Source organism: Drosophila pseudoobscura, chromosome 4 (genome assembly GCF_009870125.1).
Source record: "Drosophila pseudoobscura strain MV-25-SWS-2005 chromosome 4, UCI_Dpse_MV25, whole genome shotgun sequence".
Taxonomy (NCBI): domain Eukaryota; kingdom Metazoa; phylum Arthropoda; class Insecta; order Diptera; family Drosophilidae; genus Drosophila; species Drosophila pseudoobscura.
In genome coordinates, this window is record NC_046681.1 from 9,927,387 (window position 1) to 9,953,538 (window position 26,152).

General features: G+C 46.9%; 11 protein-coding genes across 11 annotated transcripts; 4 read left to right on the forward strand and 7 right to left on the reverse strand.

The window, feature by feature from the left end:
* The first annotated feature begins 19 nt into the window (after nt 1–19).
* tomb (tombola) lies at nt 20–1,071 on the forward strand. Its single transcript, XM_001357445.4, has 2 exons — nt 20–256; nt 308–1,071. Exons 1-2 carry the CDS (start codon nt 52–54, stop codon nt 991–993), a joined length of 891 nt encoding a protein of 296 aa, XP_001357481.2. The 5' UTR covers nt 20–51; the 3' UTR covers nt 994–1,071.
* On the reverse strand, nt 995–11,247 carry Cap-D3 (Chromosome associated protein D3). The gene is made up of 7 exons (XM_001357441.4): nt 10,533–11,247; nt 4,304–4,590; nt 3,417–4,235; nt 3,189–3,352; nt 1,937–3,126; nt 1,606–1,877; nt 995–1,532 (listed from the first exon to the last, which is right to left on the reverse strand). Exons 1-7 carry the CDS (start codon nt 11,245–11,247, stop codon nt 1,116–1,118), a joined length of 3,864 nt encoding a protein of 1,287 aa, XP_001357477.2. The 3' UTR covers nt 995–1,115.
* Coq6 (ubiquinone biosynthesis protein COQ6, mitochondrial) lies at nt 4,610–6,261 on the forward strand. The gene is made up of 2 exons (XM_001357444.4): nt 4,610–4,701; nt 4,754–6,261. The coding sequence occupies exon 2, from the start codon at nt 4,759–4,761 to the stop codon at nt 6,172–6,174; it is 1,416 nt and encodes a 471-aa protein (XP_001357480.2). The 5' UTR covers nt 4,610–4,701; nt 4,754–4,758; the 3' UTR covers nt 6,175–6,261.
* On the reverse strand, nt 6,205–8,891 carry LOC4818107 (glycosyltransferase 25 family member). The gene is made up of 2 exons (XM_003736094.3): nt 8,465–8,891; nt 6,205–8,407 (listed from the first exon to the last, which is right to left on the reverse strand). The coding sequence occupies exons 1-2, from the start codon at nt 8,674–8,676 to the stop codon at nt 6,739–6,741; spliced, it is 1,881 nt and encodes a 626-aa protein (XP_003736142.2). The 5' UTR covers nt 8,677–8,891; the 3' UTR covers nt 6,205–6,738.
* Nucleotides 9,521–10,448, reverse strand: Cox11 (Cytochrome c oxidase copper chaperone COX11). Its single transcript, XM_003736093.3, has one exon. It carries the CDS (start codon nt 10,312–10,314, stop codon nt 9,577–9,579), a length of 738 nt encoding a protein of 245 aa, XP_003736141.1. The 5' UTR covers nt 10,315–10,448; the 3' UTR covers nt 9,521–9,576.
* A 138-nt stretch (nt 11,248–11,385) lies between the features above and the next one.
* Nucleotides 11,386–12,995, reverse strand: Elp4 (Elongator complex protein 4). Its single transcript, XM_001357440.4, has one exon. The coding sequence runs from the start codon at nt 12,868–12,870 to the stop codon at nt 11,494–11,496; it is 1,377 nt and encodes a 458-aa protein (XP_001357476.3). The 5' UTR covers nt 12,871–12,995; the 3' UTR covers nt 11,386–11,493.
* Nucleotides 12,996–13,107: 112 nt separating this feature from the next.
* Nucleotides 13,108–15,777, forward strand: Vps52 (vacuolar protein sorting 52). Its single transcript, XM_001357439.4, has 7 exons — nt 13,108–13,480; nt 13,544–14,145; nt 14,221–14,436; nt 14,501–14,656; nt 14,714–14,832; nt 14,894–15,014; nt 15,079–15,777. Exons 1-7 carry the CDS (start codon nt 13,327–13,329, stop codon nt 15,706–15,708), a joined length of 1,998 nt encoding a protein of 665 aa, XP_001357475.3. The 5' UTR covers nt 13,108–13,326; the 3' UTR covers nt 15,709–15,777.
* Nucleotides 15,702–16,642, reverse strand: cl (thioredoxin domain-containing protein 17 clot). The gene is made up of 3 exons (XM_001357438.4): nt 16,274–16,642; nt 16,113–16,194; nt 15,702–15,940 (listed from the first exon to the last, which is right to left on the reverse strand). The coding sequence occupies exons 1-3, from the start codon at nt 16,416–16,418 to the stop codon at nt 15,787–15,789; spliced, it is 381 nt and encodes a 126-aa protein (XP_001357474.1). The 5' UTR covers nt 16,419–16,642; the 3' UTR covers nt 15,702–15,786.
* Nucleotides 16,643–17,047: 405 nt separating this feature from the next.
* Nucleotides 17,048–18,129, forward strand: LOC4818012 (mitochondrial import inner membrane translocase subunit Tim21). The gene is made up of 3 exons (XM_001357437.4): nt 17,048–17,319; nt 17,381–17,796; nt 17,859–18,129. Exons 1-3 carry the CDS (start codon nt 17,190–17,192, stop codon nt 18,039–18,041), a joined length of 729 nt encoding a protein of 242 aa, XP_001357473.2. The 5' UTR covers nt 17,048–17,189; the 3' UTR covers nt 18,042–18,129.
* LOC4817972 (uncharacterized) lies at nt 18,067–19,321 on the reverse strand. The gene has a single exon (XM_001357436.4). The coding sequence runs from the start codon at nt 19,174–19,176 to the stop codon at nt 18,199–18,201; it is 978 nt and encodes a 325-aa protein (XP_001357472.3). The 5' UTR covers nt 19,177–19,321; the 3' UTR covers nt 18,067–18,198.
* Nucleotides 19,322–24,249: 4,928 nt separating this feature from the next.
* On the reverse strand, nt 24,250–25,004 carry LOC6903582 (uncharacterized). Its single transcript, XM_002132414.3, has one exon. The coding sequence runs from the start codon at nt 24,853–24,855 to the stop codon at nt 24,286–24,288; it is 570 nt and encodes a 189-aa protein (XP_002132450.1). The 5' UTR covers nt 24,856–25,004; the 3' UTR covers nt 24,250–24,285.
* Between the last annotated feature and the right edge of the window lie 1,148 nt (nt 25,005–26,152).

Sequence of the window (26,152 nt, forward strand, 5' to 3'; positions counted from 1 at the left end):
CAGCTATAGAAACTCCATTTTGTGGTGCTTATAAATTAAAGATTTTGCAAAATGAATCCATTTCCAAGTGCGCTCACAACAAGAGTTATAGCTGCCCCGGTAAAAACAGCTGCAGGACGTCGCCAGCCTCGGACACCAAAGACACCGAAGGAGTCCACCATCAAGGGATGTGCGTGCAAGCGTACCTCGTGCATTAAGAATTACTGCGACTGCTATCAGTCCATGAGGATTTGCCATGAGTTTTGCAAATGTGTTGGTAAGTCAGTCAATACCTTTTTCCACAATATATTTTCACTCTATCACTCAGATTGCAAAAACTCGGTGGAGCGTCCGCTTGTTACCGACAATCTGCCAAAGAACTCCAGACGGCAACGTGCTAGCGCAGTGGCTGCCAAAGTCGAGGCTGGCGTCCTGAAGGTTGGCCTAAAGCCGGCACCTACAACGCCGTCCAAGGTCATCGTACAGGGTAAAAGAAACCAGCCTGGAGATCAGCCCATCATCCCATTAGGAGTACGTATTGTCCCGAAGCCCACGCCCATGAAACTGCTCCCCGACAAACCACGTGGAATGCCCCAAGAGCCGGTTATAATCCAAATGCCACAGCCACAGCATCAGTTGAAGCAGCTAACAAATGAACCTCGTCATCATGTCGTTCCCAAGTTTCGTCCCGATCAGGACAGGTTGATGAGCCAGAGCATGCCTGAGAGCCAGGCATGGTGTGGCTCTCCGCCTCAGTCTTCAGTTATCGTCTCCTCGCCCAGTTGCGAGGTAACGGAGGCAGAGAAGGAGAACACGGAAGAGAAGAAAAGCAAGGAACTCAATCTGTTCATACAGCCCGTCAATACGACACTGCTCGAGTGCATGCTGATCCAGGCCACAGAGGCGGAGCAGCTGGGATTGAGTGATATCCAGGTGGGCCAACTGGTCCTCAGCGAATTCTTCAAGGGCTTGCAGCTCATTTACGATACCTCCTGTGGCAAGAAGGCGGAATAGAAACGTTTGGGAAATGATTGTATTTACAATTATCAAATTTATAAAATGAAATATTAATTAAGAATTGAACAAAGTCAATCATCGTTATGGGTGCTTTGTGGTGGCCAAAACTTTGCTCTAAGCTACCAGTCGGGCGGCTGAAATATTAGCTCCGTTACGAGGTTGTCGCAGCTGTTCCTACGCTGCGCCCGACTCGATCCGGTTGCTGGTGTGTCCCTGTGCCGCTCCAATGGCAGTTCATTGTCACTGTCGCTTTCTCCTTCGGCCTCGGCCGCATCATCCTCCTCCTCTGTATCGGCCTCAGCCTCATCGTCCGCAGCGCGCCGCCTGCGTTGTTTGGCTCGTGTCTTGGTTGGCTTCGAAGAGCGATACTTTTGCCAGAACTTTGCCGGCTGGGCAAAGTCAATGTAGCTGGGAAAGCGCATTGCCAAAGCCTGGCACAAGTTGTCAAAGGAATGCTGAAGTTCGGGGCTCATTACCGATTGAAGGTTGCTGTATGTTTCCTCCACATAACGCAGACAACGTTCCAATTGTTTGAGCTGCATACGGAAATATATATGATGAGGAACTATAATAATTTAATGCTGATTTCTAAATCAAAATCTGGCTCACTGGCTCATCCAAGTCGACACGTTGACGTCCACGTCCTCTCGCTGGGGGTGCCCCTGCAGCTGCTCCTGCTGATGATGTTGAAGGATTGGGGGCAGGTGCTGGTGCCTCTGATTCCTGTTCTCCTTCATCGCTATTCTCACCATCAGGACGGGCACCTTGCTGTCTGCCTTTACCCTTGGTGAGGTAGCAAATGCGACGCATAATGAAGAGGATGTCCTGGACCACGGCCAAGGCGCCGGGGGCACTCACAAATGCTTCATCCTTGCTTTTCTCTGAATAGAAAGAAACACCAGGGTTAAATGAGAGACACACACAGCTACCTTCAGCTTACCCGCCAGCAGCTTTAGTTGTCCAAAGTACAGCAGCAGCGTGTGTTCATCTATCGTGGACATAATGTGGTTATAGAGCAGTCTGCGGCTTTTTACCATCTTGGCACCCTTCAGCGGCGACTGGTAGCGTTTGTTAATCGGATCCACACCCTTCAGATAGGGCTGGCCATTGAGATAGAACGGAGATTCTCTGAGGCAATGAACAAACACTGTCTTGTCGTACAGCCGTTTGTAACGAATGAAGAATGCATCCGCCTCTCGGGCTACCTCAGCGCTGTCGTCAACCAGGGCGGCCAGCATGGAAATGAGAATGGGTCCTTTTAGCTTAATGATGCCCGAGAGAATCACGTCCTTCACACAGCGGAATGTTCGCACCCGTGTCATCGCATACTTTGAGTGCATTTTGGCTAGAATACACTGGAAATTTCGCTCCAATATGTTCGGATGCTTCTTCCCCAGATCATTGATGGCTATGAGGGTTGTATTGATAATTTGCGGCCGGTCGTTCTTGGTTAATATGGTCTGATAGAGCTCCGACACCTCGCTGGCCAGACGATGCTCTCGCAGACACAGACGTCCAGCTATCACGATCATCCAGTTGGTCATGCGTTCGTTATCCGTGTCGAACCCAGACTCCTTCAGCTTGGTGCACTCTCGCAGGTACTTGAATACGATCTCCTTGATGCGAGTGTCTACCGTCTGCGGCAGCATTACCAGTATTTCCGTGTACGCGCCCAACAGGCACTGCAAACGCGTATGCTCATGCTGAAAATTGTTGGCGCTCTCCAAGATGCCCTCCGTGAGATCATCCAGCAATGTCAGCTGCCAGTTTGGAGGGGCATCCGAGTCAGCGGACGGCCCTTGACTGTCGGACAAATGATGGATTTGATTGATCAGATTCACAGCACTCGAAATGAGACCCAGCCAAATATTGCCCGTTCGCAAGGCCTCGAGTAGACGCTGAAAGAGCTGATTCAACGCCGGCTTGGAGAAGTTGGACAGACAGCAAATGATCAGCTGCAGGGCCAGCACTTGGTTGGCCTTCATGTTGTACGAGGAGAGGCCGTTGAAAATGACAATCAGGGCATCCATGTTGTTGGTGATGCGGCTGGAGAGCAGTAGCAACAGGGCCCAGGCATCCGTGTCCGTTGATGTGGATAAATGCGATATGATTATATTTACCAGCTTAGTTCTGTAAGGAATGGAAGATGCCCTAAATTCTAGTACATTTTCTTAGAGCAACCACTTTCTTACGTGACGATAGTCTCCCTCTCCAAAAGCATAGCAAATCGCTCCTGCAGATAGGCTCGGGGCTGCGTCATCATCAACGTATTAACAATACGCCATGGCATAAAATGCTTTGGTTCATTCGAATACTCCATCGGTTGGATGTTCTTAAGCACTATTTTATCGAAACTCTGCAAAGAAACGAACATCTATAGGGGAACCGAACCTATGGTTTATTTAGGGGATTTCTCTTACCTGAATGGCTAGCTTTTGCAGAGCCACATCCTCGTCGCCAAGCAGACATGCCCAAATGCGACAATACACACAAATCAAAGCGAAACAATTGGAATAGGCCTCCAGGAGGGTTTGCATTAATTCCAGAGCCGCTTTTCGTACAGAGGCCAGTCCGTCCACTGCCAACAGGGAGGTTTCTCGCACGAAATTCGTATTGTAGATGATCAAAGGATTTACCAGCACCAAGCGTTCGAGCAGAGCTATGCCCGAGGTGCGGGCCAAACCGTTGTCTGCATCCAGGAAGCGCTCGTAGACTATTTTGGGGAGATTCTTGACCTCTGCCTCCAGTTGTTCATAGCCCTCAAAACTGTAGGCACCCTGCACAATGGCCGGCTTCTCGAAGCGCAGCTCATGCTGTTCAGCAGACGGCTCGGCCAGAGTCTCCACATCAGTGGCATCGAACTGAACGAAACGGATGCTCTCTTGTAGTATTTTGGTAGTCCTTGGCGATCCCTGCTTCAGCGCCGAAATGAGCACTTGACAGGCCTTCCGACGCACGCTGAAGGTTCTGTCGTTGAGGCAACGTATCACTTCCTGCAGCAGGCGGACTTCTCGCGGAACCTTGGACACCTCGTGGCGAAAAATGCTCCACTCGACTTCGGTTTGTTGGAGCAGGAAGCGTTCAATAAGATCTAGGGCACGGGTTTGGATGCCCACCGCATCGTCTGCTTTAACGGCTTCCAAGAGGAAATCTGCACATGACTTATTGCATTTGGCATAGAGAATTCTGTCGTATTTGGCCGCATAGCCAATAGCAATCTTCTCATCACTGGCTTTCCACTGCAAAATGCGAAACAAACGCGATTTTAGTCGTTTCGTTGAATTTTGTTTTAATCTGATCTACTTACCGCCTTTAGGGGATTGGACACCACACACTTAATATAGACGTGCAATATTTGGGCTAATATGTCGGGATATTTGTCTATGAGCTGAATAAACCAATCCGATATGTGCTCGCCAGTCTGCATGGGCCCGGCCCGTCGTCCGCTGCCAATGTTCTGCGGACTGTCCGTGAATATGTGCATGGGGAATGATTGCCGCATTATTAAATGCAGTGTGTCATAGACGTCGCCATTGTGCTCGTTGGTTATTTCGCCAAATAGTTCGTAGCATTTCGCGTGCAGTGCAGGAGCACCTAAAAAGCGTTAACAAATTTAAATGAGTAATCGATAACAAAACAGCTGACATTCGCAGAGCTGTCAACATTCAAGACAAAGAGTTTCCACCTCGCCGTAAAAAACTAAAGGCAGGAAATAACTTAAATAATTGCGAAATTATAACAATTTGTTTGTTTGCAGAACTCATGTTAAGCTTATTTCTGCACAATGGAGGGGCGGCATCCAAAGGGCAGCTGCGTTGCGTTGCGGCACGTCTTCTGTCCACGACAGCGACCACAAATGCCCCAACAACGACAACGCCGGGATCGGAACACTTTGATATCATCATTGGAGGCGGCGGTCTAGTGGGCACCACCTTGGCGGCAGCTCTGGCCAAGAATGACACACTGGCGGATAAGAGGGTGTTGCTGCTGGAGGGAGCTGGTGAATTTAAGGGATTCGATGCCAGTAGTCCGTACCAGAACCGCGTGTCGGCCATCAACAGGAACTCCATAGAACTGTTCAAGTCGATTGGCGCCTGGTCGCACATTGAGACGACCCGCTTCAAGCCCGTAAAGCAGATGCAGGTCTGGGAGTCCAACAGCGATGCACTTATCCAGTTCCAGCACGACAATTTTGCAAGCGATGTGGCCTGCATCATCGAGAATGATCTGATCCTCGATGCGGTATATGCTCGCGTCCGAGAGGCAGCTAATGTCCAAATCCTAAATAAAGCCAGGATCGAGTGTGTGCGTTTGCCGAAGGATACTAGTGGAAGCCACTCCGAGCTTCAGCTACAGGATGGACGCTCCTTCTCGTGCGAACTGCTCATTGGGGCCGACGGAGCCAACTCCATTGTGCGCAAGGAAATGGGAGTGGATGTCTTCTCGATGAACTACGATCGCATGGGCCTGGTGGCCACTCTGGAGCTGGGCGACGATGTCTGCGATAACTCTGTGGCCTGGCAGCGTTTCCTGCCCAATGGACCTGTGGCTCTGCTTCCGCTGAACGAAAAACTCAGTTCCCTGGTGTGGAGCACAACAGTGTCGCAGGCCAAGCATCTTAAGGACCTACCGCCGGCAGAGTTTGTGGATGCCTTGAACGAAGCCTTCTGCCGCCAGTATGCCCGCGTGGAGCTGGCCGACAAGGCTGTGCAGGCGCTCAACTCATTTTTCGGCCAGCAGGCCACGCAGAACCAGCTGCAATATCCGCCCCGAGTGTGCGCCGTTAAGGATGGGTCGCGAGCTACCTTTCCGCTGGGCTTTTTGCATGCCTCCTCGTATGTGTGCAGTGGTGCCGCTCTAGTGGGCGATGCCGCGCATCGGGTCCATCCCCTGGCCGGCCAAGGCGTCAATCTGGGCTTCAGTGATGTGCGCCATCTTGTCGAGTCTCTGGCCGCCGGCGCCTATGCTGGTTTTAAGCTGGGCGATAAGCAGCATCTCATCAAGTACGAGCGCAAATGCCTGGCCAAGAATGTGCCCATAATGCTGGGCGTCCATGGATTGCACGCGCTCTATTCCACCGAGTTCAGTCCCGTGGTCCTGCTGCGAAGTCTGGGAGTCCAACTCACACAGAATTTGCCACCCATCAAGAACCTGTTCATGAAGGGGGCCATGGGTTAAACAAAAGAAGACGCCAAGCGCCAAGGGGAATTTAAATTTTAAGCGTTTACAGTTTTTATAGTACGAAATAAAATCGAGTTAATCGAGTCCATGGTCAGTTTAGAAAACACTCCTTAAGAGCTATGTCAATGGTTTTCTTTAGTAATATGTATATATACTTTGTGCAAATAATTAGGTATTAATTTGTTGGATAATTGCTTTTGTGGGTACTATCTGTTCATTCTCTTTCTCGGAATGTTTTTAAAACAAACGACTTTTGTTCGTTTTTCAATTCTATGGGATTCTCTTTTACAACATTCACTTGTGCGTATCGAGCATCATGTGGGAACAGTTGGCTGAAAGTACTAATTATACGCGTTTTTAAGTCCGCAGAATTTATCTAGAGAGCAGAACAAAGTCTTAAAACTAATTTTTGATCATTCGTTGCGGAATAGTTTTCTGTTGGTGGAGGATACGTTTTAAGGCACGTTTTTGGCTTTTCTCTTTAAGGATAACTTAATCTACAAACATTTGGCATGCTAAAATTCTTGGGAAGTTCATTAGAGAGCTTTTTCCGTCTTCTTCTTAGAGCTCTTGGTGAGTTTTGCCTGGCAGTACATTGGACAAACTCTCGCCCATTTTCAACTGCTGCTCGAGTATGCCGTCGTCGCCTTTCTTCACAAACACTTGCTCGCGATCGCTCTTCAGACGCGCCACACCTTCAGTGGTTTGCACATTTATCTGCTGGGAGTCCTCCGTGTCCGAAATGTAGCCTGATTCGCCTGTGTAGTGTATGGGATAGAGCAGCAAGGGGGCGGCACTCAAGGCGATGAGGTCGCGCTTCTTGAAGGCAGCGGTCCAGGTCTTGTTGGGATGGCGATCAAACATCACCGGCAGGAACTCATCAACGGGTATTAACTTCTCGAGTGGCTTGGCAGCAAGCAGTTTCAGGGCGCCTTGGAGAGAGAGGACATAGCCGAGGGTCCAGTAGGAATAGCCAGCATGGACGAGACTATCGGCATCGGCTACCCACGGTTCGCTCTCTTCCTTGAGACGCTTGCGTCCGAAGTAGATGAGATCGTACTCCACCACGCTCCTTGCCTGATTCAGTACACGCACGGCATTGGCCCGGAAGTACGGATCGAAACGTATGTCGTCCTCGAGGATGAGCACTTCTTTTAGCTCGAGCTGCACCATTCGCACCCAGATGCGGTAGTGGCTGAGGAAGCAGCCAATCTCGCCCATGGTCATGGCGCGATGATGGTAGGGATCCTCGTAGCCGGGAAGGAATCGTATCCCCATCTCCTGCACACGATCCGAGTTCAATTCTTTGCCATCGACGGCGGGAAAGTGTTCCACCTGCAGACCAATTTCCTCAAACAGATTCTCCATCTTTTGACGCCTCTCCGGCCGTCGTTCCAGATTGATCATGAATATGTGATCGAGGGTCAGCTTTGTCTTCTCGGGCGTCTTGATCAGAGGCTGAAAGTACTCCAGGACTGGGGGCACCGCACCCAAATCGCTAACCATGCTGGCTCTGATGTTTAATAGCATTTGCAGGTCCTGCTCAAGGGTGTCACCGGGTTCCAGCGGCTGCAGGATGTACCCAAAGGTCAGTTCATTGCAGACATGTAGGGGAATGCCCGAGCTGTTGGCAGACATGGCAAACACAATGATATCATCCGCAGGGCCTTCGTAGAGAGGCTGATCCAGCTGTTGGTTGCTCTGCTGTATGTCCCGCAAACGTTGGCGATCAAAGGTGAGATTACGGGCACCCTTGTGGTTCATGTCCACGAGAACAGCAGTGTGGACCATGGGGACCGGAAAGCTGCCCACCTTCTTCACATGATAGATCTCCTTGTACTCGTCGGTACGCTGGTAGTAGTACTCCTCCGTCATGCCACACCAGAAGTTCGAGTACAAGCTCTCAGACAGCAGCATGGGTGCCACAATTGGCAGCCTCAGGGCTGTGAGCGTACGCAGTGCCTGCTGCGATGTTAGCAAGACATCAGCGTCGAGAAAAAACACAAAGTCAGCCCAAATATCGCGGGCATATGTGAATGCCTCCTCTTTCAGGGCAATCACATGCTTGAAACGCGACACCGTCCAGTCGTAAGGCGAGCTCTCGTTCTGATAGCCATGCGGCCCATCGCTGTCAAAGGCGTAGTTCACGCTGTGATAGAGATCTCCTGAGTGTTTCAGCCACTGCTTCAGCAGGTCAATGCTGTCATCGCTGCTGTGATCACACCGTAGCCTGGGATAACAAATAGTTGAGACAGAGAGACTCCTTCAAACGTTGTATTGTCCTTACCAAAAGGCTATGCGATCCTTGGGATAGTCCTGGTGCTCCAAATAACTGAGGAACATGGGCAGAATGTGCGCCTTGTTGCGAACCAGCAGTGCCACAAGCACTGTCGGTGGCTGATACTCATCTTGAGCCTCTTTCTCATCCTCATCCTCGCCGTAGATGCACACAAAGGCACAAATCAGGAGGATGCCAAAAAACACTTGCTTCTTCAACATTTCCACGTCATTACATGCCACACATTGTCGGTTCAAGGAGGTCACACGCACAGGCACTATCTGCCACACAACGGAAGCAGCGTCTGCTCGATTCGAACTGATGCTGGAGAATAAGAGTTCTTTAATCTATTTATAAACGACGAGCGTTAAATGTCCCAGCATTCAGCCTCCTCCTCCTCCTCCAGCACAGCCGCCATATGACGCGCTCTGGCGATAACATATCTATCGCTCTCAAACTGCAACAACAGCTGTTTGAGGCTCGTTGGAATTTTGAATGTGCACAGGATTCCTGACCAGCAAGAAGTAAGCTATATCTTACTAGTTCATCCGTTTTTAGAATACTTCTCTTCTGAACAGAACACCGTATAACATCAGTGGAATGCAAATTAAATATTCCCAACATCGGATAATTTAGTATCTTCTTTGACTAATCTTAGTCACATACATGGTGTGATTTTGATGGAAAACTTTATACAATGGCTCCATAGCATAATCAGACTTTCCTCCGGTCTAATTCTTTCTATAAGATATTCATTACTTTGTACTCAAATCCGAATTTTGGAGCCGTAATAAGTTATCAGTTTCTATTAGATCCCCTAGAAACTTTACACCATTCTTCCTAACGCTTTGTAGATCAAATATTTCTTAGCATGAGCTGTTTAGGGTCTTATGCTTGGATTAGAATTCTACTGATGAGGTACTAAAATAGCTTTCCTCTAATTAGTAGTAACACGTGTGATCACATGTGTGATTCGTTCTTAGTTAGTTTTGTTCTAATTTTCATCATTCATTTATCTGATCAATAAATCTGCCCACAGCTGTTGTAGTGCACTAAAAAATAGTCAATACAGAACGTAACAAATATTTATTGCTTATTAACAAAGGGATGAAAAACTTTCACTAGGCAGCCGCCGTATGAGGCTTGGCATAGCTGGGGAAGTTCAGTTTCAGACCCTCTTTGGCCTCAAAGAACGTATACGACAGGGTGATGGTGTCACAATGCTCTAGCGCCGGATCTTGGGTTATTTCGGGGTCAATGTAGAAAAAGACGGGCATGTCCACCTCCTCGTGAGGATTTAGCTGTTGCTCCTCGAAGCAGAAGCATTGGATTTTGTTGAAATACGCGCCAGCCTCGAAGGGGATCACATTGTAGGTGCTTATGCCAATCACGGCCTTGTCCGTGGGATTTCTCGCCGTGTAGAAGGCCAGGGCGGTCTCGCCAGGTGCCACTTTGATCTCGTATTGCTGCGGCTTGAAGTTCCAGCGCATGGAGGAGCCAATGTCCGCATTGAAGCGTATTTTGAGCACACGATCGTTCACCTTCACCATATGCTCCACCTTTTCGGCGTCGTGGCCCTGCGATGTCGTTCCTCCGTAGCTATAGGCCTGGCAGAAAATGCTGTACAGAGGCACGGCCGCATAGCTCAGGCCCATAATGAGAACCCCTCCGGCTGTGATGTAGTACAAGGTACTCTTGAGTCGTAGCTTTCGCGCTGCCTCGCCGGGAGAATCGGTGGATTTCATCCGGATGCGGCATTGCAAGAGCTGTTGTGGTCGTTGGCCACTGCAATGGGGGGTGAATGTTCTCCTCAGCAGCTGCTGGCACTGACCACGCACGGCGAAAAGGGTGCGCAGCATTTGAAACTATTCGTCCGGTCTGTACAATGAGTAAATCCTAGTTGTTTTCATCTAAAACCCACTGTTTGTATAATCTTCCTAGGCACTTGATACGTTTCAGTGTGTACACACAAAGTTCTATCAGCTGTTTGGCACCAGCTATCACAACTATCGATAGTCATTTGGCGCTCATCGGCAAAAACGGCAATGTTGGACTTAAATTTATGTTTTGAACTTACGAGAATTCTGATAGCCCTTTTGGAAATTCATGTAGAGAATCTGTAGGAGGCAGCGGATTATCTTGTCCCTTATCTTGACATGCTCCTTGAAATGTACATAGCGGAAGACCAGCTTCAGGTCATCGCACATCGTCAGAAAGTGCATCCAGATGGTGTCTGCAAAAACGCTGCGGTCCGCATTCTGCTCCAGCAGGACGAACAGCTTCAGCACTTGCTCGATGACGTCCTCGTCAAAGATAGCATAGCGCTTGGCTCCCGGAATGGTAAGCGTCAGCAGGTACGTGCTGGCCGCATTCAGGGAAAGCTGCAGGTTGAGGTTCTGATTGAGCACGTCAGGAGCTGCCTCCAGTATATGGGCGGGCGGAATGGACAAGCTCACGACAGTGTAGATGTACGCGAGATATGCACTGGCCGGAGAGAAACTTATAATGTTTGACCAGTTGTCGTGGGTATTGCTATAACTGTTGGTGGATATACTGCCTTCGTCGTCGCGCAAAGACCGTATGACGCCCGCCAATTCGCGTAGCGTCTGCAGTTGTTGTTGCATTTGTTCCTGGCGGCTCCATATTGGCAGCGACCAGAACTCGCGGCCGCGCTCATTGCCCTCATCCGGACTTGCTATCTCGCCGTACAGCCACTCCTCCACATCGACCCACTGCAGGCCGGGAACATAATTCTCTCTTAAATCACTAAAAATACGATTCAACTCGGACATGTTTACATTTTTCTGCTATTGTCACTATCGATAGTCGATACAGCGACGAAACAGATGCTGATGGCTATCGAAACGAAAGGTATCGAGCACACACAGATGCAGGCGGTTGACATTCAAAGTGGGAGGAAAAATGCAGAGTTGATATATTAATGCAATTACTTGGCTTATTATTATGCAATTTTGTTGTTTTGTGGATACATACTTAATTTCTAATTCCACTGCAGTGTGCGTAGCAACCATTGACAGCTAGAAATCCAACGAGGCGGAGGCATTGGAATTGATCAACACGTTGGACCCGCACTTGGGCGAGGCCATAATATCATCAGCAGCCAGCGCAGACTGTGGATTGGCAGGCGACTCCTGCAGCTCTGGCGGCAGATGGAAGCGCTCGATAACGAACTTCTTACGGCGCAATTTGAAAGCCAGATCCGTGGTTTCCGGCATGTGCACGGCCAGGGTGTTCAGGGCCGACATCTTGTGCAGATGGAGGAGGCCGCTGTACTCCTTAAAGGCCGGGTGCGTTTCCCTCTCAGAGCCGGCAAACGACTCCAGTTCGATGGCATAGTCCACCAGTTGACGTATCTTGGGCACTAGACTGGCATCGTACTTGGCAATCAGATGCATTGGCATTGTTATAAGGCAAACTGAGTTGCAGTTGCGCACGCTGGCCATGAGCAGGGTCAGAAACTTGAGCAGATCCTCACCAAAGTTATCGTCGTACCACAAGGGTGAGCCCAGCGAGGTGAGGCAAACGCGGCAGAGATGCTTCTTGGTGCCGGTGATGAAGCTCTCGTCGCGCAGCTGCTGCTGAATATCGTTGAGGAGTCCGCCGTAACGCGTATTATGGAAGACATTCTGGGGCCAAACGGCTGGCTGGCTGCCCGTTTTCGTGTTGGTCGTTACGGTGGCGGTGTTGTTGGCAGTGCTATCGGTAGCTGCAGTGGTGGCATTATTGTCCAAGGGTTTTATATCACCATCGGCATCGGCCTCAACATTGGCTTCGGGTTCGACAGCCGTCGAATCCTCCTCGCCCATAGCCTCGGCCATGGGCTGCTGATCCATGGAGATGGATGGAGAGCTGCTCTTGGATAGTTCGCCGTCACCAATCCAGTTGTCTTTGTGGCTATCATCCCAAATGACGGTGTTGGCATAGTACAGCATTCGCGAGTCCATCTGCTCCATCAGATTGAAATGATGTCCAATCTTGGCCGTGGCATGCTCCGAGCTCACCAACGGTAAATCATTGTAGCGCCATGCAATCCTTAGCCCATTCTCCCCTGTCTCGCCCGTCTGCTCACTGGCAATCTGCTCCTCGCGCTGCTCCACTTCGGTCAGGGGCCGGGGCAGACGACGCAACATCTCGGCGGGGATATCGTCCAGACTGCCGAGAAATATTTCCTGCTTGGAGAGCACGCCCTCGGCCAGGAAGTACTTGGCCAGCACTTTGGCATGGGTCATGAAGCGATCCTCTTCAATCAGGCAAATGGAGCCCACGGGCAGGCCGCCGCCGATTACCACGTCAAGATACGGATTACCGCTCGATGTTATTATCTGGGCGGTGTGGGGGCTGGTGCGAGTGCCCGGGATGGGCTTTTGCACGTTGCGTTTGCGAAAGCTGGTCATCTTTTCTTTTGTACAATCAGAATTAACCTTCTTTTTTAGCTTCTCTTCGCGTAAACTTGTGCAGCCGGTAGGGGTACTCCTGCAAGTTTAATAGTATCGATAGACGCTCTCTCAGCTGTTTGTTTTGTGTGCGGATGCATTTGTGACGACACTATTGCAGTAAGGGTATTCTTCGAGGTATATCGGTACCGAAACCAGCTGGGTGATTGCAAAAGTTTACAAATTCCAATTTGATGACATAGTTATAGGAAAATAAAGGAAAAAGAATATGCATAAAGTTCTTTTTATCAATTTCAAAACTTGTATATCAGGCTAAAATCAGCTGAGAAAAGACCGTTTATCGAATTTATGATCAGCAGCCGCCGTGGTCACACTGGATTGGAAAGCCCAAAATCATAAACAAACGCTGAATAGCGTCGAGTTGCTAAATTGCTAAATACGTTTAAAGGCCAGGCCATGGCCACGCACTCGGAAGTGGCGTCGCCTCAGATGACAGAGCAGTTGGACAATGAAGAAGTTCGGGAAATACTGAAAAACACCACCGATCTGCGCCAGTACTCCCGTCAGATTGAAAAGGAATTCAAGGAAGTGGAGAATAAATCCATTGAGGGTGGGTATTGGTGATACAATTCCACAATTACAACAAACTTTAGTGGGTTCTTTCAACATTTAGATTACATCGCCGAGTCCCAGAACATTGCAAATCTGCACAATCAGATAAACGACTGCGACGATGTGCTTGAACGTATGGAGAACATGCTAATGAGCTTCCAGAGCGTGCTGAACAACATCAGCACCGAAATTACCCAGTTGCAACGGAAATCCGTCTCCATGTCGTTGCAGTTGACCAACCGACAGTCGGTGAAGGCACAGCTGTCGCAGTTTATTGAGGACATGGCCGTGTCCGAGGAGATGATAACCATCATCATGGAGACCCCGGTCACGGAGCGTGATTTCAGCAGTCAACTGAACGTGCTGAATCACAAGCTGTCCCTGATGAAGGAGCTCAGCTTCAAGGAGTCCAAGTCCACCAGCGATGTGAGCGATGTCCTGCACAAGCTGCGACTGAAGGCCATGACAAAGATCCGCAGCTATCTGCTTGAGCAAATCTACAAGTTCCGCAAGCCCATGACCAACTATCAGATACCACAGAATGCCATGCTCAAGCATAAGTTCTTCTTCGAATTCATTCTGTCCAATGAGCGGCACGTGGCCCAGGAGATATGCAGCGAGTATATCGATACCATGGGCAAGATTTACTATAGTTATTTTAAGGTAGGCTTCATTTAATTCAAGAGATTCAAGAGATCGTAGTTTGCAAAGCTAATCCGAACCCATGGATTTTTGCAGAGTTATTCCACCCGCTTGACCAGTCTCAAATTCGAGGAATCCTGCACCAAGGACGATCTGATGGGCATTGAAGACAATGCCTCCAAAGGATTGTTCTCCAAGACCACCAGCCTAAAGCACAAGAGCACCATCTTCACAATTGGCAAGCGGGGAGACATACTTAACCAGCAGCTGGAGGCTCCCATCATAGTGCCGCATGCCCAGCTAAAGAATCGCGTGAGATTTGTGAATGCTCCATGGTATGGTAGACCTTGATATCCAAGATGATTTTTATTTGCAGTACACAGTAGAGGCTCTGTTTCGTTCCGAGCAATATGCGCTGGTGGACAATGCCTGTCGGGAGTATCTATTTGTGACAGAATTCTTCATGGTGCGTGGCAGCCAAGCGCAGGATTTATTCAATCAGATAATGGGCAAAACATTGACTCTGATGATTGTAAGTAAAGTCCGCTATACGCGTAAAGGAATTAATGTTTATTTTGCGATCGCGTAGAAAAACCTGGAGACGTCCATACACGACTGCTACGACACCATAGCCATGTTTCTTTGCATCCATTTGATATTCCGCTATCAACTGATGTGCCACAAGCGCTGTGTGCCCGCCCTCGATAAGTGAGTTTTTTCTTTTGGGCATATCTACATAGATACCGATTTAATCATAGATTCCCAACAGATATTGGGACTCGCTGCAATCGGTTATCTGGCCACGATTAGAGCATGTTTTTCGCCTAAACATACAGAGCATCCATGACTGTGATCCCACCAAGTTCAACAAGGAGTTGGGACCGCACTATGTATGCCTTATAATCTGATTAATGACGATGCCATATCACAATCAACAACCCATTTGCCTTGCAGATAACCCGACGCTATGCGGAGTTTAGTGCCGCCATTGTGGGAATCTCGGAGCATTTTCCCAACGAGCTGGTTAGCCGGCTGCTGCTGGAGCTGCAGAATGAGGTGGAGTGTTTCATTTTGCGCATGGCTGCCATATTTCCCACCCGCAAGGATCAGCTCATTTATCTCATTAACAACTATGACCTGGTCCTGGGCGTGCTGATGGAGCACACGCGCGACAACTCCAAGGAGGCGGAGGCCTTCCGCGAGCAACTGAATGCCCGCAGCAACGAGTATGTGGAGGAAATACTTGCCCCGCACTTTGGGGGCATCATACAGTTTGTCAAGGAGTGCGAGCACTTCTTTGAGAAGGAGCAGATGGATGAGTTGCGCAAGCAGGAGCGTCGCAGCCTTGCTCTGGTGGCCAGCTTCTCGGCCAACTGGAAGAAATCGCTGGAGGAACTTAATCGCGAAGTACTTTTGTCATTCCCCTCGCTGCTGACAGGATCCCAGCTGCTGCAGCTGGCTCTGGCCAGTCTAGTGCAATACTATCATCGCTTCCACAAGCTCCTCACGCCAAACGCGCGCGCCCAGTTGACTAACATCCATGTGGTGATGGTGGAAATTAAAAAGTACAAGAGTAATTACTGAGAGGAGGCGCCTTTAATCAGTGTTGTATGTATGTATGCGTGTTCTAAAATATATAAGTCAAAATTGTAAGTACTCCGTTTAATCCTCGTCTTCGAACATCATCTCGACAAGGTCCTTGTTGGAGCAGCGCTCGCCATCCAGACGCTGTGGCTGCTTCCAGCGGAGCAGAGTGGGCAAGAAAATCAAGTGTGTATTGGGATCCTTGCGGAAGGGACAGTTCAAATCCTTCCAGCTAAACGAATAAGAATTCGAATTAGTTTATTGTTTACGCTGGATGACGATAAGGCAACTCAAGTGCCAATGACCCTCATAAAAATCGATCAGCGATAAGCCGGTAATTGCTTTTATCGTGAATGTTCTGGGCGGCACTTAGAATATTTTATTTCATCACACTATATACTTACTAGGCGCGCTCTCCCACATCCACATGCACAAAGTGCGAATTGTCCGGGGCCTTCTTCAAAGCATCGTGTATCACCGGCTCAGCTGCAATAAAAGTTGCGTCGTTTGGGAATGAATAAAGTAATTGGATAGTCGGCGGAAAACCACAAAGGGGCTGACTCACCCTTGACACAGTATGGACACCAGCTCTCGCCGTTCTCGTCCTTGCCGCCGCTGAACAACACATGCACTGCATTGTTTCCAGTCTCCAGCTCCTCCATTTTCTTGGAGAACTCCTCAAAACCCTTCACGTTGTGTGTGACGACCATAATTTTATTGGGATCCGCTTTATTAACACCGACCGCGTATGTGCGTCTGATTAGGCGACCGAACAACTGTGTGACCGACGTGATGGGGCACTTTTATAATAACTGGCTTTCAAAAGTCACGGTACGGCTCTTATACGAACTTTATACTAAAGTCAATTTAGCAAATATGAGTTTGTATTTGTACTACTTTTTCTTCTATAAATTTTATTGCAGGGCCTGCTGATATACTTAGCCCACTTAAGCCCCCTTTATTTAAACAGTATAATAACTTGAGTTAATCCTCGGATTATAATACATGTAATAATAATAATACATTCTCTTATAGGCCTATTCTATCCTTTATCTTTACTTAAGCAAAACATCACCTATGAAATCTCCGCTAAGATTCTTAATTTTCGTGAAGTGCTTTTTAAAACCCACTGGTCAGCAATGGGTTAATATCTGTTCATGATCGAAAATCATATTTCCCGATTTTTATATTCGGCTTAATATTACTCGCTAGCTAGTGCCCCCAATAGTGAACACATAGTTTTATCCGATATATAAATCAATTTTCTACTCAATCGGCTAATTTTAAATACTCCCTTGTATTGCATTTTTTGTCAAATAAGGTTTAAACAAATGTTTAAATGTAGAAACGATTCGAATTCTAGAGATGTCGAGTGTCACAACGCTATCGATGTATCGATAGGAATAACAGCTGTTGTTAATTATTCATTCTTATAAAACTGCTATTATTTACTCTCTTGGCCATTGATTTTGGTTCAAACAATGTCGCGATTAGCTTTATTGCGCAACCTATTCTTCCATAGGCAGAACTTACTGCCCAAAGCAGTGGCGCGCCTGCAATGTGCGGCCACGCTGCATATGAGCCCCTGCCTGCGACAGGAAGCGTCGCGCGGTTTGTACTTTATTAAATACAGTTATCTTCACATTAATTAATCCCCTGTTCATGCATCCAGGCAGTGGTCGAGGCGGCGCCCTACAACAGTCAAAGGGTGGCGCCGATGTCTCCACAAATGTACGGCCCATTGGTGAGAAGATCAAGGAGAACACAAAGACGGCCAGCTATACGGCGATAATTGTGGCAGGTCTGGGTGTGACCGGCATCATGTTTTATGCTATTTTCCGCGAGCTATTCTCTAGTGAAAGTCCTAACAATATCTATGCTGATGCCCTTAAACGTGTGGTTGATGATCCACGTGTTCAGGATGCCATTGGAGCTCCCATCAAAGGCTTTGGCGAGACATCGCGACGCGGACGTCGTCAGCATGTGGCGCACTCGAGCTACGAGCGACAGGGAAAACCACATATGAGGATGCAGTTTTATGTTCAAGGACTAAGGAACCGTGCCACCGTGCAACTGGAATCGAGAAGGGTAAGATCTATTTATAACAAATAATTTATTTCTATTTATATGAAAATCCATCTTTTCCACAGTCTTGTACAGGTAAACTGGAATATCGTTATTTGTTTGTGCAATTGGATCATTATCCCCGAACCACTATTGTGCTGGAAGACAATCGCGCCCTTGATTCTATTCCCGAGCCAGAGACTACCCCTGCCACATCTTCTTCATCGTTTGGAGGTCTGGCCCTTTTGTCCAATAGTCAGGACAAATAGTTGATTATTCTTCACTGCACTTAAATTCTCTGTTTAGTTGTTGTATTTATTTTTTGACTGACAATGAAAATCCCATTGGAAAACCCCAGTTGTGGTATAGCAGTCCTCATTCGCCAATCGAGAAGTTGTCCATTTCCAGAATGGCGCCCGACTCGTGTCAGTAGAGCTTCTTCCACGGTATGATCTCCCAGGAGCGGATGATGTGGCGTCCAAAAAGAAAGTCCTTCACCTTGTTCACGATGTAGAATGAAATGCCAAAGAACGAGGCAAAGTACAGCCAGAACTGTCCGAGGCGCTCCCAAATGCTCAGATGATAGCGTCCTGGCACCTGCAGCACATCCAGCTCCAGCTCGATGCTGAGGCGATTCAGGCGTGGCGACGTTGGCCGGTAGTAGGTCTCCTCGATGGACAACTGGAAGTAGGCAGGATTTGCTTTTATCTGAGCCATCAGTGACTCTATTGTATACTGTGACATGTCCGCATAGCTGGCGTTCGTCTCCACATGGACGGGACGAAACTTGGTCTTGATGTCGCGCCCCGGAAAGGGGCAGGTGAACTCTACGTATTGCTTTAGCTGCAGCTCACCCTTGAGTTGGATGCGACCATTACGAAAGCGTCCTGACGGCGGCAACTGCAGCTGATAGGCCAGGACCGAGGGCGGCGACAGATCGCACTTGTGCTGCAGATGAGCGTCGAAGAAGAGCACCAGATCAAAGTGCATCAGGCGTGCTGGAACATCCTGTAGTTCCAGCTGGAAGTGTGCCCGATCCGTGATCGTATCATAGTCCACGTCCTCTGTCCAGTACTTGCTGGCGGAGCAGCTGTTAGTGTGGGGTCTCATTTGAGCATTGAAATAGCTGAAGCTGCTGCACGCGACCAACGATTCTGGCTCGCCATCCACACCAGGCTCCGTGCTGCCCACGAATATGTACTGGTAGTTGTAAGCCACATTGGGCTGCTCGTACAGCACCCGAGACTCGGATATGCCCGAGTACGGGCTGAGCAGGGAGACCAGCAGAACGGGCAGCATCACCGACAGCGCGATGAAGGCCAGGACCAGTAGCGAGGCGAACGAGCACAGCGAATTCTTGTACACGATCGCCGTGTTGGTCGTATGGAGCGGAATGAATCTCATTTTGGATTACAACTTTTCACCTGATCCGAATTTCTCTCTTTTGACTTGCTGCCTCACTTTGACACTTGTCATCTGCTTTGTTGTGTGCAATTATTGTTGTGTGTGTTGCTTCGTTGCCTTGGTGCCACACGTACACATATATTCGTAGTAGGCCTTCAATCGGGTTGATTTGTTATGAAACTGAAATGAAAGCAAAGGAAACTCTTTTTTTTTACAATTGCAGCGATATTTTGATGCTTTTAAGCATGATAAACAAGTGAAACAAAACATAAACAATTTACGAAGATTTAAAATTCAGTTGAAAATGTTTACGCGATGCTTACATCTCTGATGGACAAGACGCCACCTAGCGACATTGTGTATTTGACATTTTACATGCATTTTGTCTACACTTCTTGTTTTCCTGCAAACAAACCTGCTTGCTAAAAATAATATATATGGATACACGCGCGTTAAACTTACACTTAGGACAATTGTGCACATTAATATTTTATTTTAATTATTGGCCTTTGGTTTTCTCCCATGAAAGTCGCGTGTGACATGTATCTACATATATGATGTATATTTTACATTTACATGTCCTGTAGCGCTGACAAATGGTCTAAAAATTATTTGAAAATGCATAAGATGGTCTAAAAATGTGAGGAATAAGTAAATATTTGAATTGGAAACTGGTTAACAGACTTGTAGCCAAAAATGCACATATATAGGAGCCTAAACAGTCTAAGAATTATTGAATCTTCTCCACCTGTTCTGATAAGCTATAGAGCATTCGTTTTTGGTATCGTTCAACTTCAAACAATGGAAAACTGCTTCCGCATTAGGAAACCCCTTCGCTGAAAAAAAGACTGCAGAATCGCTCTATTAGCCATGGCCTTTTCAGACTCTGCGGAACCCTCCTCCAGCAGACTCCAGTCGAGGCTCAAGCTTATGCCTTGGTCCAGGGCACATCCGTTCCGGCTTTAAGCCGATGCTGAAAAAGTATTGATTGCACATAATTATAGGATTTCGATACGAGGCCGCCTTCGAGCTTCAGCTTTGAATAAAATGAAAAGTGAACCTGCAAAAAAGGAGCAAAAGGAATAAATAAAGAACGGTCGCATAACTTGACCAACATTTGCTCATAATTAAGACCGACAACTGGTTTCGAGCATTGCCCTCTCCTCGATGGTGCCCCGGAGTGCTTTCGTGTGCACCGCATAAAAATCGGAAGTTGCAGCTTTGCATTTAATGCGCTTATTTTAAAGAGTGTTGAAAGCGGAGCCCTCAAGAAAGACCATATAAAGACAAGCGCAGACGACCAAGAAGAGTGTTAAAGGCAAGAAACAAAATGGTTAAAAATATTACGAGAAAGTTAATGTAATGTTTGGCACAATTTTCCAAACATCGCATAATGCAACTTTTTGGCGATTTTGTATAAAAAGAGAAATTTTTGATTTTCAGACCCACAATGAATGACCCACAAATTGATGCAAAATTAAGTAAAAATTCATGAAAATTATTGAAATTCACTTGTGATGATGTGATGTTGTGCAAATCGAATGTGTTGTAGACTCCTTCATCATCATCTCCTGCTAGTCGACTTCGCTCTGGATGCTCAGGTTCGTGGGGTGTATTGAGAGTTTGTTTATTATAAGAGCACTTCAGAACTTGGTTCTTCAGAAATCTTACAAACCCAATCAGGATTATTGCTATCATTATCGATAAAATAACTATCAGGGAGACTAAGCTTTCCTGAATCCACCCTCTCAATGATTTGAATCTATCTGTGATGCGTGATCCTGCAGAACGTTCCACTGGTTGTTTGTTCGGATAACCAGGGATCATCGTGTGTTTCTTTGACTGTTGAGTTTCATTACTTGTAATCAGTGAAACAGTTTGGGGAATAGTGGTTTTTTCGGGTTTTTTCTTTGCTTTTCGGAGATTTTATTGATCATCAGCATCACTTCCAAATATTTAGGATATCTTTATATATAAAAATGGAGTGCAAAATGCATGGGCTTGTTTATTTTTTATTTTTTACAATTTTTATAAATACAATTAAAAATCAATCTAGCCATTTATCTACCTCTAGTAACCTTTTGGGCTTTTACAATGATTTTTCTTAAGTAGGTTTTGTAAAAAGACTGGATCCTTTGAGATTTTCTCGCAGAACAGTGCTTCTAATGAAGTCCTTCCCCACCTACCACCAACGTCACTTGTCACCTTCGAAAGTTTCCAATGAAGTTCTGAGAATTTGATGGCTGTATTCCTCACTTCACCTGCGGCAGCGTGACATGACGGGGGGGAGGATGGGCAGAAGTTTTTCTGATTTGTTCTTTGACTTTTGTTGTGACATGTGCTTTTCTGTGAATATTAAAAACGTGTGGGTAAAAAGTGATGGGCATGCCGTGTCACAACTATGAAAATAATGTACGAGTTGGCAGCCGAACGATGAATAAATAAAAGTATATATCCCGATTTGACAGGTACATACAGCTCTTTGACAGTTGGACAGAGTGGTACTGAAATTAGTTTGACTGATTCCGCCTGGCAGCAGGTCCCTCCATACATCCTCCGAGCATCCTTCGAGGCTTTAAGCAGCTTAAGGATGAAATCCGCGTATGAAGAACAGTTACCAACAAAAAAATCAATAATTTTTCTGCATTTTTCTCTTTTGCCACACGAACTTTTTGGCGTCTCCCGCACATTGCCACGCCATTTTACAGAAAAATAAAAAGAAAACGAGAAAGAAAAAGAAAACGAGAAAGAAAAAGAAAAAGCGGAAAAGCCAAGATGGCGGGCAGACAGACGGAGAGAATACACACGGAGCCACGGACACACGGATACAGATACGGTTTTAGTTGGAATTCAGCTCACGGCCCCAGGACAATGCCAGCTCTGGGCCCATATATCCTTTTTCAACGAAATTTCAGCTTTCACTCGTTTCGCGTACGTGACCGTGTTGCCACCAAGGAGCTGTTGAAGTGGCAAATTCGCACAGCGCCACCAGAAGCAGGAGCAGGAGGAGTAATAGTAGGAGGAGGATAGGAAGGTGGAGGCTGGTGGCTGGTGGCAGAGTAATGGCTGTAAGGGATGGAGACTGTTGGTTGGGGCCCGCGCGCCAGGTGGGATACGGGTGTGGGGGGGGTGCTGGCAAAAAGTAGCAGTTTATTAGGCGCACCAAATTAACATAGGACTACTAATGACTGCCGCCAAGGCAAACTAACTGAGCGGCAGAGCGCCCACGTGTTGGAGTGGAAGGTGGTCCAGTTCGGGGCAGGAGCTGGTCCCTCCTTGGGAAGGCTGTTAGGTTGGTTCCCAAAAAGGGTATATAGCATCTTTCTTATGGTATATACATATATATCTTAAAATTTTTTCGGTTTGATCAAAATCTACACTAAGGAAACACTACTTTGGGGCCCCAAGCTTGGGAAAACCCTTTGAAATTGATCTTTCTGTTGTTAGATGGCTACATTTATGTGAGATATAGTCATCCGACTTTGCACTGCCGTTTTTAAGGCCATTAAGATGATTACAAATCTCGTAAGTTCTAATGTCAAAGGCTTCTTTTTCGATAATTTATTGTTCAAATACTTTTGAGTAAATTCTCCGCCACATTTTAAGAAAATTATCCTCAAGCCTAGTTAAACTTTTTTCCTTCCCTGCTGTACTTAAGCACATGTTATTGCCATTTGATATATTCTACATGCTATCCTCTAGACCACATATTTCCCTACAGATTCCATCAACTGTCAATGGAAGTCCTGATTCCCAGTTAGCAACTAAAAAAATTTGCATAGGATTGATTTCAAGAAGATACAATGGTCCGCTACATTTTAGTGATATGGGACTGTCCTCAACAGATCCTTCAAACCACCAACCGATCAGATAGCTATTGTATTATTGCTTCTCATAAAATAACTCACCAAAAACCCAACGAGCATTCAACATTCCAAGCTGAAAAGTTGCTCAACGACAAATTATTACAACGCCTGCGCGGATTTACATTCTTTTCGGTGGGGACTTGGGCCGGGCCAACCCCTCTTTTATTGGATGCTGGAATAAAAAAGGGGAAATGTAACCGCTTTCCCTTAAGCTTTTTGTCTCTCCCTTAGCTCGGGGTCCCTGAGGAAATCAAAGGGAAACACACAACGTATGGAGTCTGTGTTGAAGTTGCTCTAATATTTATACAGAGTTCATGTCTCTGTCTGGGTCTGCGGGTATATAGAGAGAAATTCCCCTTATAACACTCAAGTGGAAATGTGTGGCACACTCGAATATACTCGTACATACTCGTATGTAGGTACATCTGTATGTGGCATGTGGCATGTGGCATGGGTGGCACAGACAGTTGGTGGGTTCCTTTCCTTTCCTTGCCTTTCCTTTCGTTTCGTTTCCGTTCCTTGTCTTTCCTTTCCTGAACTATATTTGACAATCAAGCCGCAAGCATATGTTACCCGATAATTTGCCGAAAGTTTTAATGAAAGACATGGGACTCATTTTTCCTCAGCTTTCTCTTTCTCTCTCTATCTCTCTCTCGCTGTTTTGGTGTGCGTGAGTTAATGTTCTTTTGGTGCGTGTGTGTCGTTTTGTCGCCATTTTGTGTGTGTGTCCGTGTGGAAAAGCATATTTTGATGAGCTCGAGAAAAGTTACTGTCTTTCCCTCTGTCTCTGTCTCTGCATTTGTGTGGGTTTTTCCTTCCTTTCGTTTTATGTTCAGAATTCTCATTTCATAAATGAAAATTGCGGTGTACTAGCTGCAGGCAACTGTAATCACGCCATATCTGTTGAAAGTCTACAACTTACTCACTCGAAAGGCTTTTCTATTGTAAGGGGATAAACCATTTTGATTTGAGAGTTTGACTATTCGAAATATTTTCTCCTAATACTCTATGGTTTTAAAATGTGGATAGCACGGAAACAGAAACATTTTCGAACCCATGAGATATATATTTGGATCTCTAAACTTATTAATTTGTAGCCTGAAACATTCTTATAGATATGGGTTTTTAGTAGAGAACACTTAGCCCTATTAGTGTCTACATTTGGATAGAGTCTCGTCAGTGTTAGGATTTAGATGCTGATTGATAATTTGATGGATGGATGGATGGATTTATGGATCCCTCTTTACTTGGCCGACAGGGTGAGGGTCATCAATACAATGAAAAGGGAATTGGCCAACAGCCTGAAGTCAGATCCGCGTCCTTCCCAGTAGTGATCGATTATCAAGGATCCGTAGCGGGCCGCAAAGGCTACAGTGGCAATCGCTCCGTACATATTGTTCGACTGATTGACGCCCAGGAAGAGCAGTGAGACCAGGTTGCCCAAGAGTGTAAGCTCCTTGAGCGACTCCGTGGAGATGTCCTCGGTATCGGTCATTTTGGCCACTATATCGAAGGCAAGCGGCACCAAAAAGAAGCTGTGGGCAAAGGCCAGACTGGGATTCGACTTCAGGTACAGTTCGATGTTGACCAGCGGCAGCGGGGCAATCTCCATGACACCCGATGTGATCAGTCGCACCCGATTGCATTCGTCGTGATCGTTGCAAGCGGCCCGCCCCACGCCCAGCAGTCCGTGTATCAGACTAAGGGTTGCCACCCCATAGGCGTACGGGGTTTTCGCCGGATGCAAGGTGTACATGGCATAGCCGGAGCTGACCACCAGCAGGCTATTGAACAGGGCGTCGACCACTAGCATTGTTACCACTCCTTCCAAAGAGAACTTGTCGCATAGTCCTTTCGGATTTTCCTTCGCCTTAAGAGGTTTGCTACGGATTTTTTAGTGTGCACGGACAATTTTGTATTAGCCAAATCGTTTTACTGTTACTGACTGTTAAGGCAAAGCCAAACCAGAGAAATCAGAGACATAAAAGCTTCGGAATGCCCGGAAAGCCTGGGAGTTTTGAGCATATCGGGAATATGTAGATATTAAAGGGAAGGATGATGAAACACCAACAAGAGCACTTTACTTTTCTTAGAAGACTAAATAAAATAAAAGACACACCATATTTATGGAGTACACCCACAAAAGCAGCAGGCGCTTCCCGCTGGGGCACTGGCGTCGACTAAAACTGTGTACAGAGTCGTGGTCCCTGGAACCTGCCACCAGAGTCCATTGGGCGACACTCTGTCATACGAATACGAACAGGGTCCAGTTGCTTCATCTCTTTTTTCGCTGGCCATGTTGCTTGTAATAAGCGTACAACTTTGACAGTTTGTTATCCGCATTTGTTTCGTGGCTTGCAGTTTTCATTTCCATTTTTTGTCCAGCTCTTTTTTTCAGATTTTTTTCCTCGTATTTTGTTGAGTTTTTTTGTTGGCGTTGTAATTTAGCTGGTTACTTTCCCCCGCCCCCCCAGTGTGCACCTGTTAAAGTTGGAAGAGTGACAGCTCCAAAGAGGCAGGGGACAGAGACAGCAACAGCAGCGGCACCAGCGACAGGCGACACATTCTAAACGATTCTCTCGAGAGCCCTCGCCTGATAAGCGTTGTCCTGGAATGATCTAACAGTTTCTGACCCACATTCCCTATAGAAATGGCCTGTCCATATACTCGTATTTCTCTGAAGACCGGCAAAAAACCATTTAAACAGATGCCTGTAATTTTGTGGTTTTCGAAAACCACTTTTGGTTCCGTTTAACATTTGGTTCAGTTTAATTTTTTGTTTGGCTAATTGCATGTAATACTTTTCTCACCTTTTCCTGACGGGCAGATGGGATCGGTCCATTTTGGGTTCCCCTGTGGTAGGCCCTACTTTAATTGTTTTTTTTTTGTTGGGATGTAATTATTAATTTGAATTTTTTGTGGAAGGATAAGGCGTACTTGCGGTTAGGTGTAGCCAAAAAAAGGAGGTGTGCCAGCCGCAATTATGCTGCATTTATGTCCGTTATGAAATGGAATGGAATGCATTCGAAAAACACTCTTTCGGAGAAACAGTTGAAACAGGTTTTGAATCTGAACACTTTAGACATCTTATCTTTCTTTAAAAACCCTAA

Excerpts from the sequence above, each read along its gene's own strand:
- Coq6 (XM_001357444.4), top strand. The coding sequence starts at position 4,759 with ATGTTAAGCTTATTTCTGCACAATGGAGGGGCGGCATCCAAAGGGCAG.
- tomb (XM_001357445.4), top strand. The coding sequence starts at position 52 with ATGAATCCATTTCCAAGTGCGCTCACAACAAGAGTTATAGCTGCCCCG. Across the intron at positions 257-307 it reads TGAGTTTTGCAAATGTGTTG|ATTGCAAAAACTCGGTGGAG; the intron begins GTAAGTCAGTCA and ends TCTATCACTCAG.
- LOC6903582 (XM_002132414.3), bottom strand. The coding sequence starts at position 24,855 with ATGCTAGTGGTCGACGCCCTGTTCAATAGCCTGCTGGTGGTCAGCTCC.
- LOC4818012 (XM_001357437.4), top strand. The coding sequence starts at position 17,190 with ATGTCGCGATTAGCTTTATTGCGCAACCTATTCTTCCATAGGCAGAAC. Across the intron at positions 17,320-17,380 it reads GCGACAGGAAGCGTCGCGCG|GCAGTGGTCGAGGCGGCGCC; the intron begins GTTTGTACTTTA and ends TCATGCATCCAG. Across the intron at positions 17,797-17,858 it reads TGCAACTGGAATCGAGAAGG|TCTTGTACAGGTAAACTGGA; the intron begins GTAAGATCTATT and ends TCTTTTCCACAG.
- Elp4 (XM_001357440.4), bottom strand. The coding sequence starts at position 12,870 with ATGACCAGCTTTCGCAAACGCAACGTGCAAAAGCCCATCCCGGGCACT.
- Cap-D3 (XM_001357441.4), bottom strand. The coding sequence starts at position 11,247 with ATGTCCGAGTTGAATCGTATTTTTAGTGATTTAAGAGAGAATTATGTT. Across the intron at positions 4,591-10,532 it reads AAAGGGCTATCAGAATTCTC|GTGCTCCTGCACTGCACGCG; the intron begins GTAAGTTCAAAA and ends AACGCTTTTTAG. Across the intron at positions 1,533-1,605 it reads GTGTCGACTTGGATGAGCCA|CTCAAACAATTGGAACGTTG; the intron begins GTGAGCCAGATT and ends TTCCGTATGCAG.
- Vps52 (XM_001357439.4), top strand. The coding sequence starts at position 13,327 with ATGGCCACGCACTCGGAAGTGGCGTCGCCTCAGATGACAGAGCAGTTG. Across the intron at positions 14,146-14,220 it reads TTTACTATAGTTATTTTAAG|AGTTATTCCACCCGCTTGAC; the intron begins GTAGGCTTCATT and ends GGATTTTTGCAG. Across the intron at positions 14,437-14,500 it reads ATGCCCAGCTAAAGAATCGC|TACACAGTAGAGGCTCTGTT; the intron begins GTGAGATTTGTG and ends TTTTATTTGCAG.
- Cox11 (XM_003736093.3), bottom strand. The coding sequence starts at position 10,314 with ATGCTGCGCACCCTTTTCGCCGTGCGTGGTCAGTGCCAGCAGCTGCTG.
- cl (XM_001357438.4), bottom strand. The coding sequence starts at position 16,418 with ATGGTCGTCACACACAACGTGAAGGGTTTTGAGGAGTTCTCCAAGAAA. Across the intron at positions 16,195-16,273 it reads GTGTCCATACTGTGTCAAGG|CTGAGCCGGTGATACACGAT; the intron begins GTGAGTCAGCCC and ends CTTTTATTGCAG. Across the intron at positions 15,941-16,112 it reads GATGTGGGAGAGCGCGCCTA|CTGGAAGGATTTGAACTGTC; the intron begins GTAAGTATATAG and ends TTATTCGTTTAG.
- LOC4817972 (XM_001357436.4), bottom strand. The coding sequence starts at position 19,176 with ATGAGATTCATTCCGCTCCATACGACCAACACGGCGATCGTGTACAAG.
- LOC4818107 (XM_003736094.3), bottom strand. The coding sequence starts at position 8,676 with ATGTTGAAGAAGCAAGTGTTTTTTGGCATCCTCCTGATTTGTGCCTTT. Across the intron at positions 8,408-8,464 it reads AAGGATCGCATAGCCTTTTG|GCTACGGTGTGATCACAGCA; the intron begins GTAAGGACAATA and ends TTGTTATCCCAG.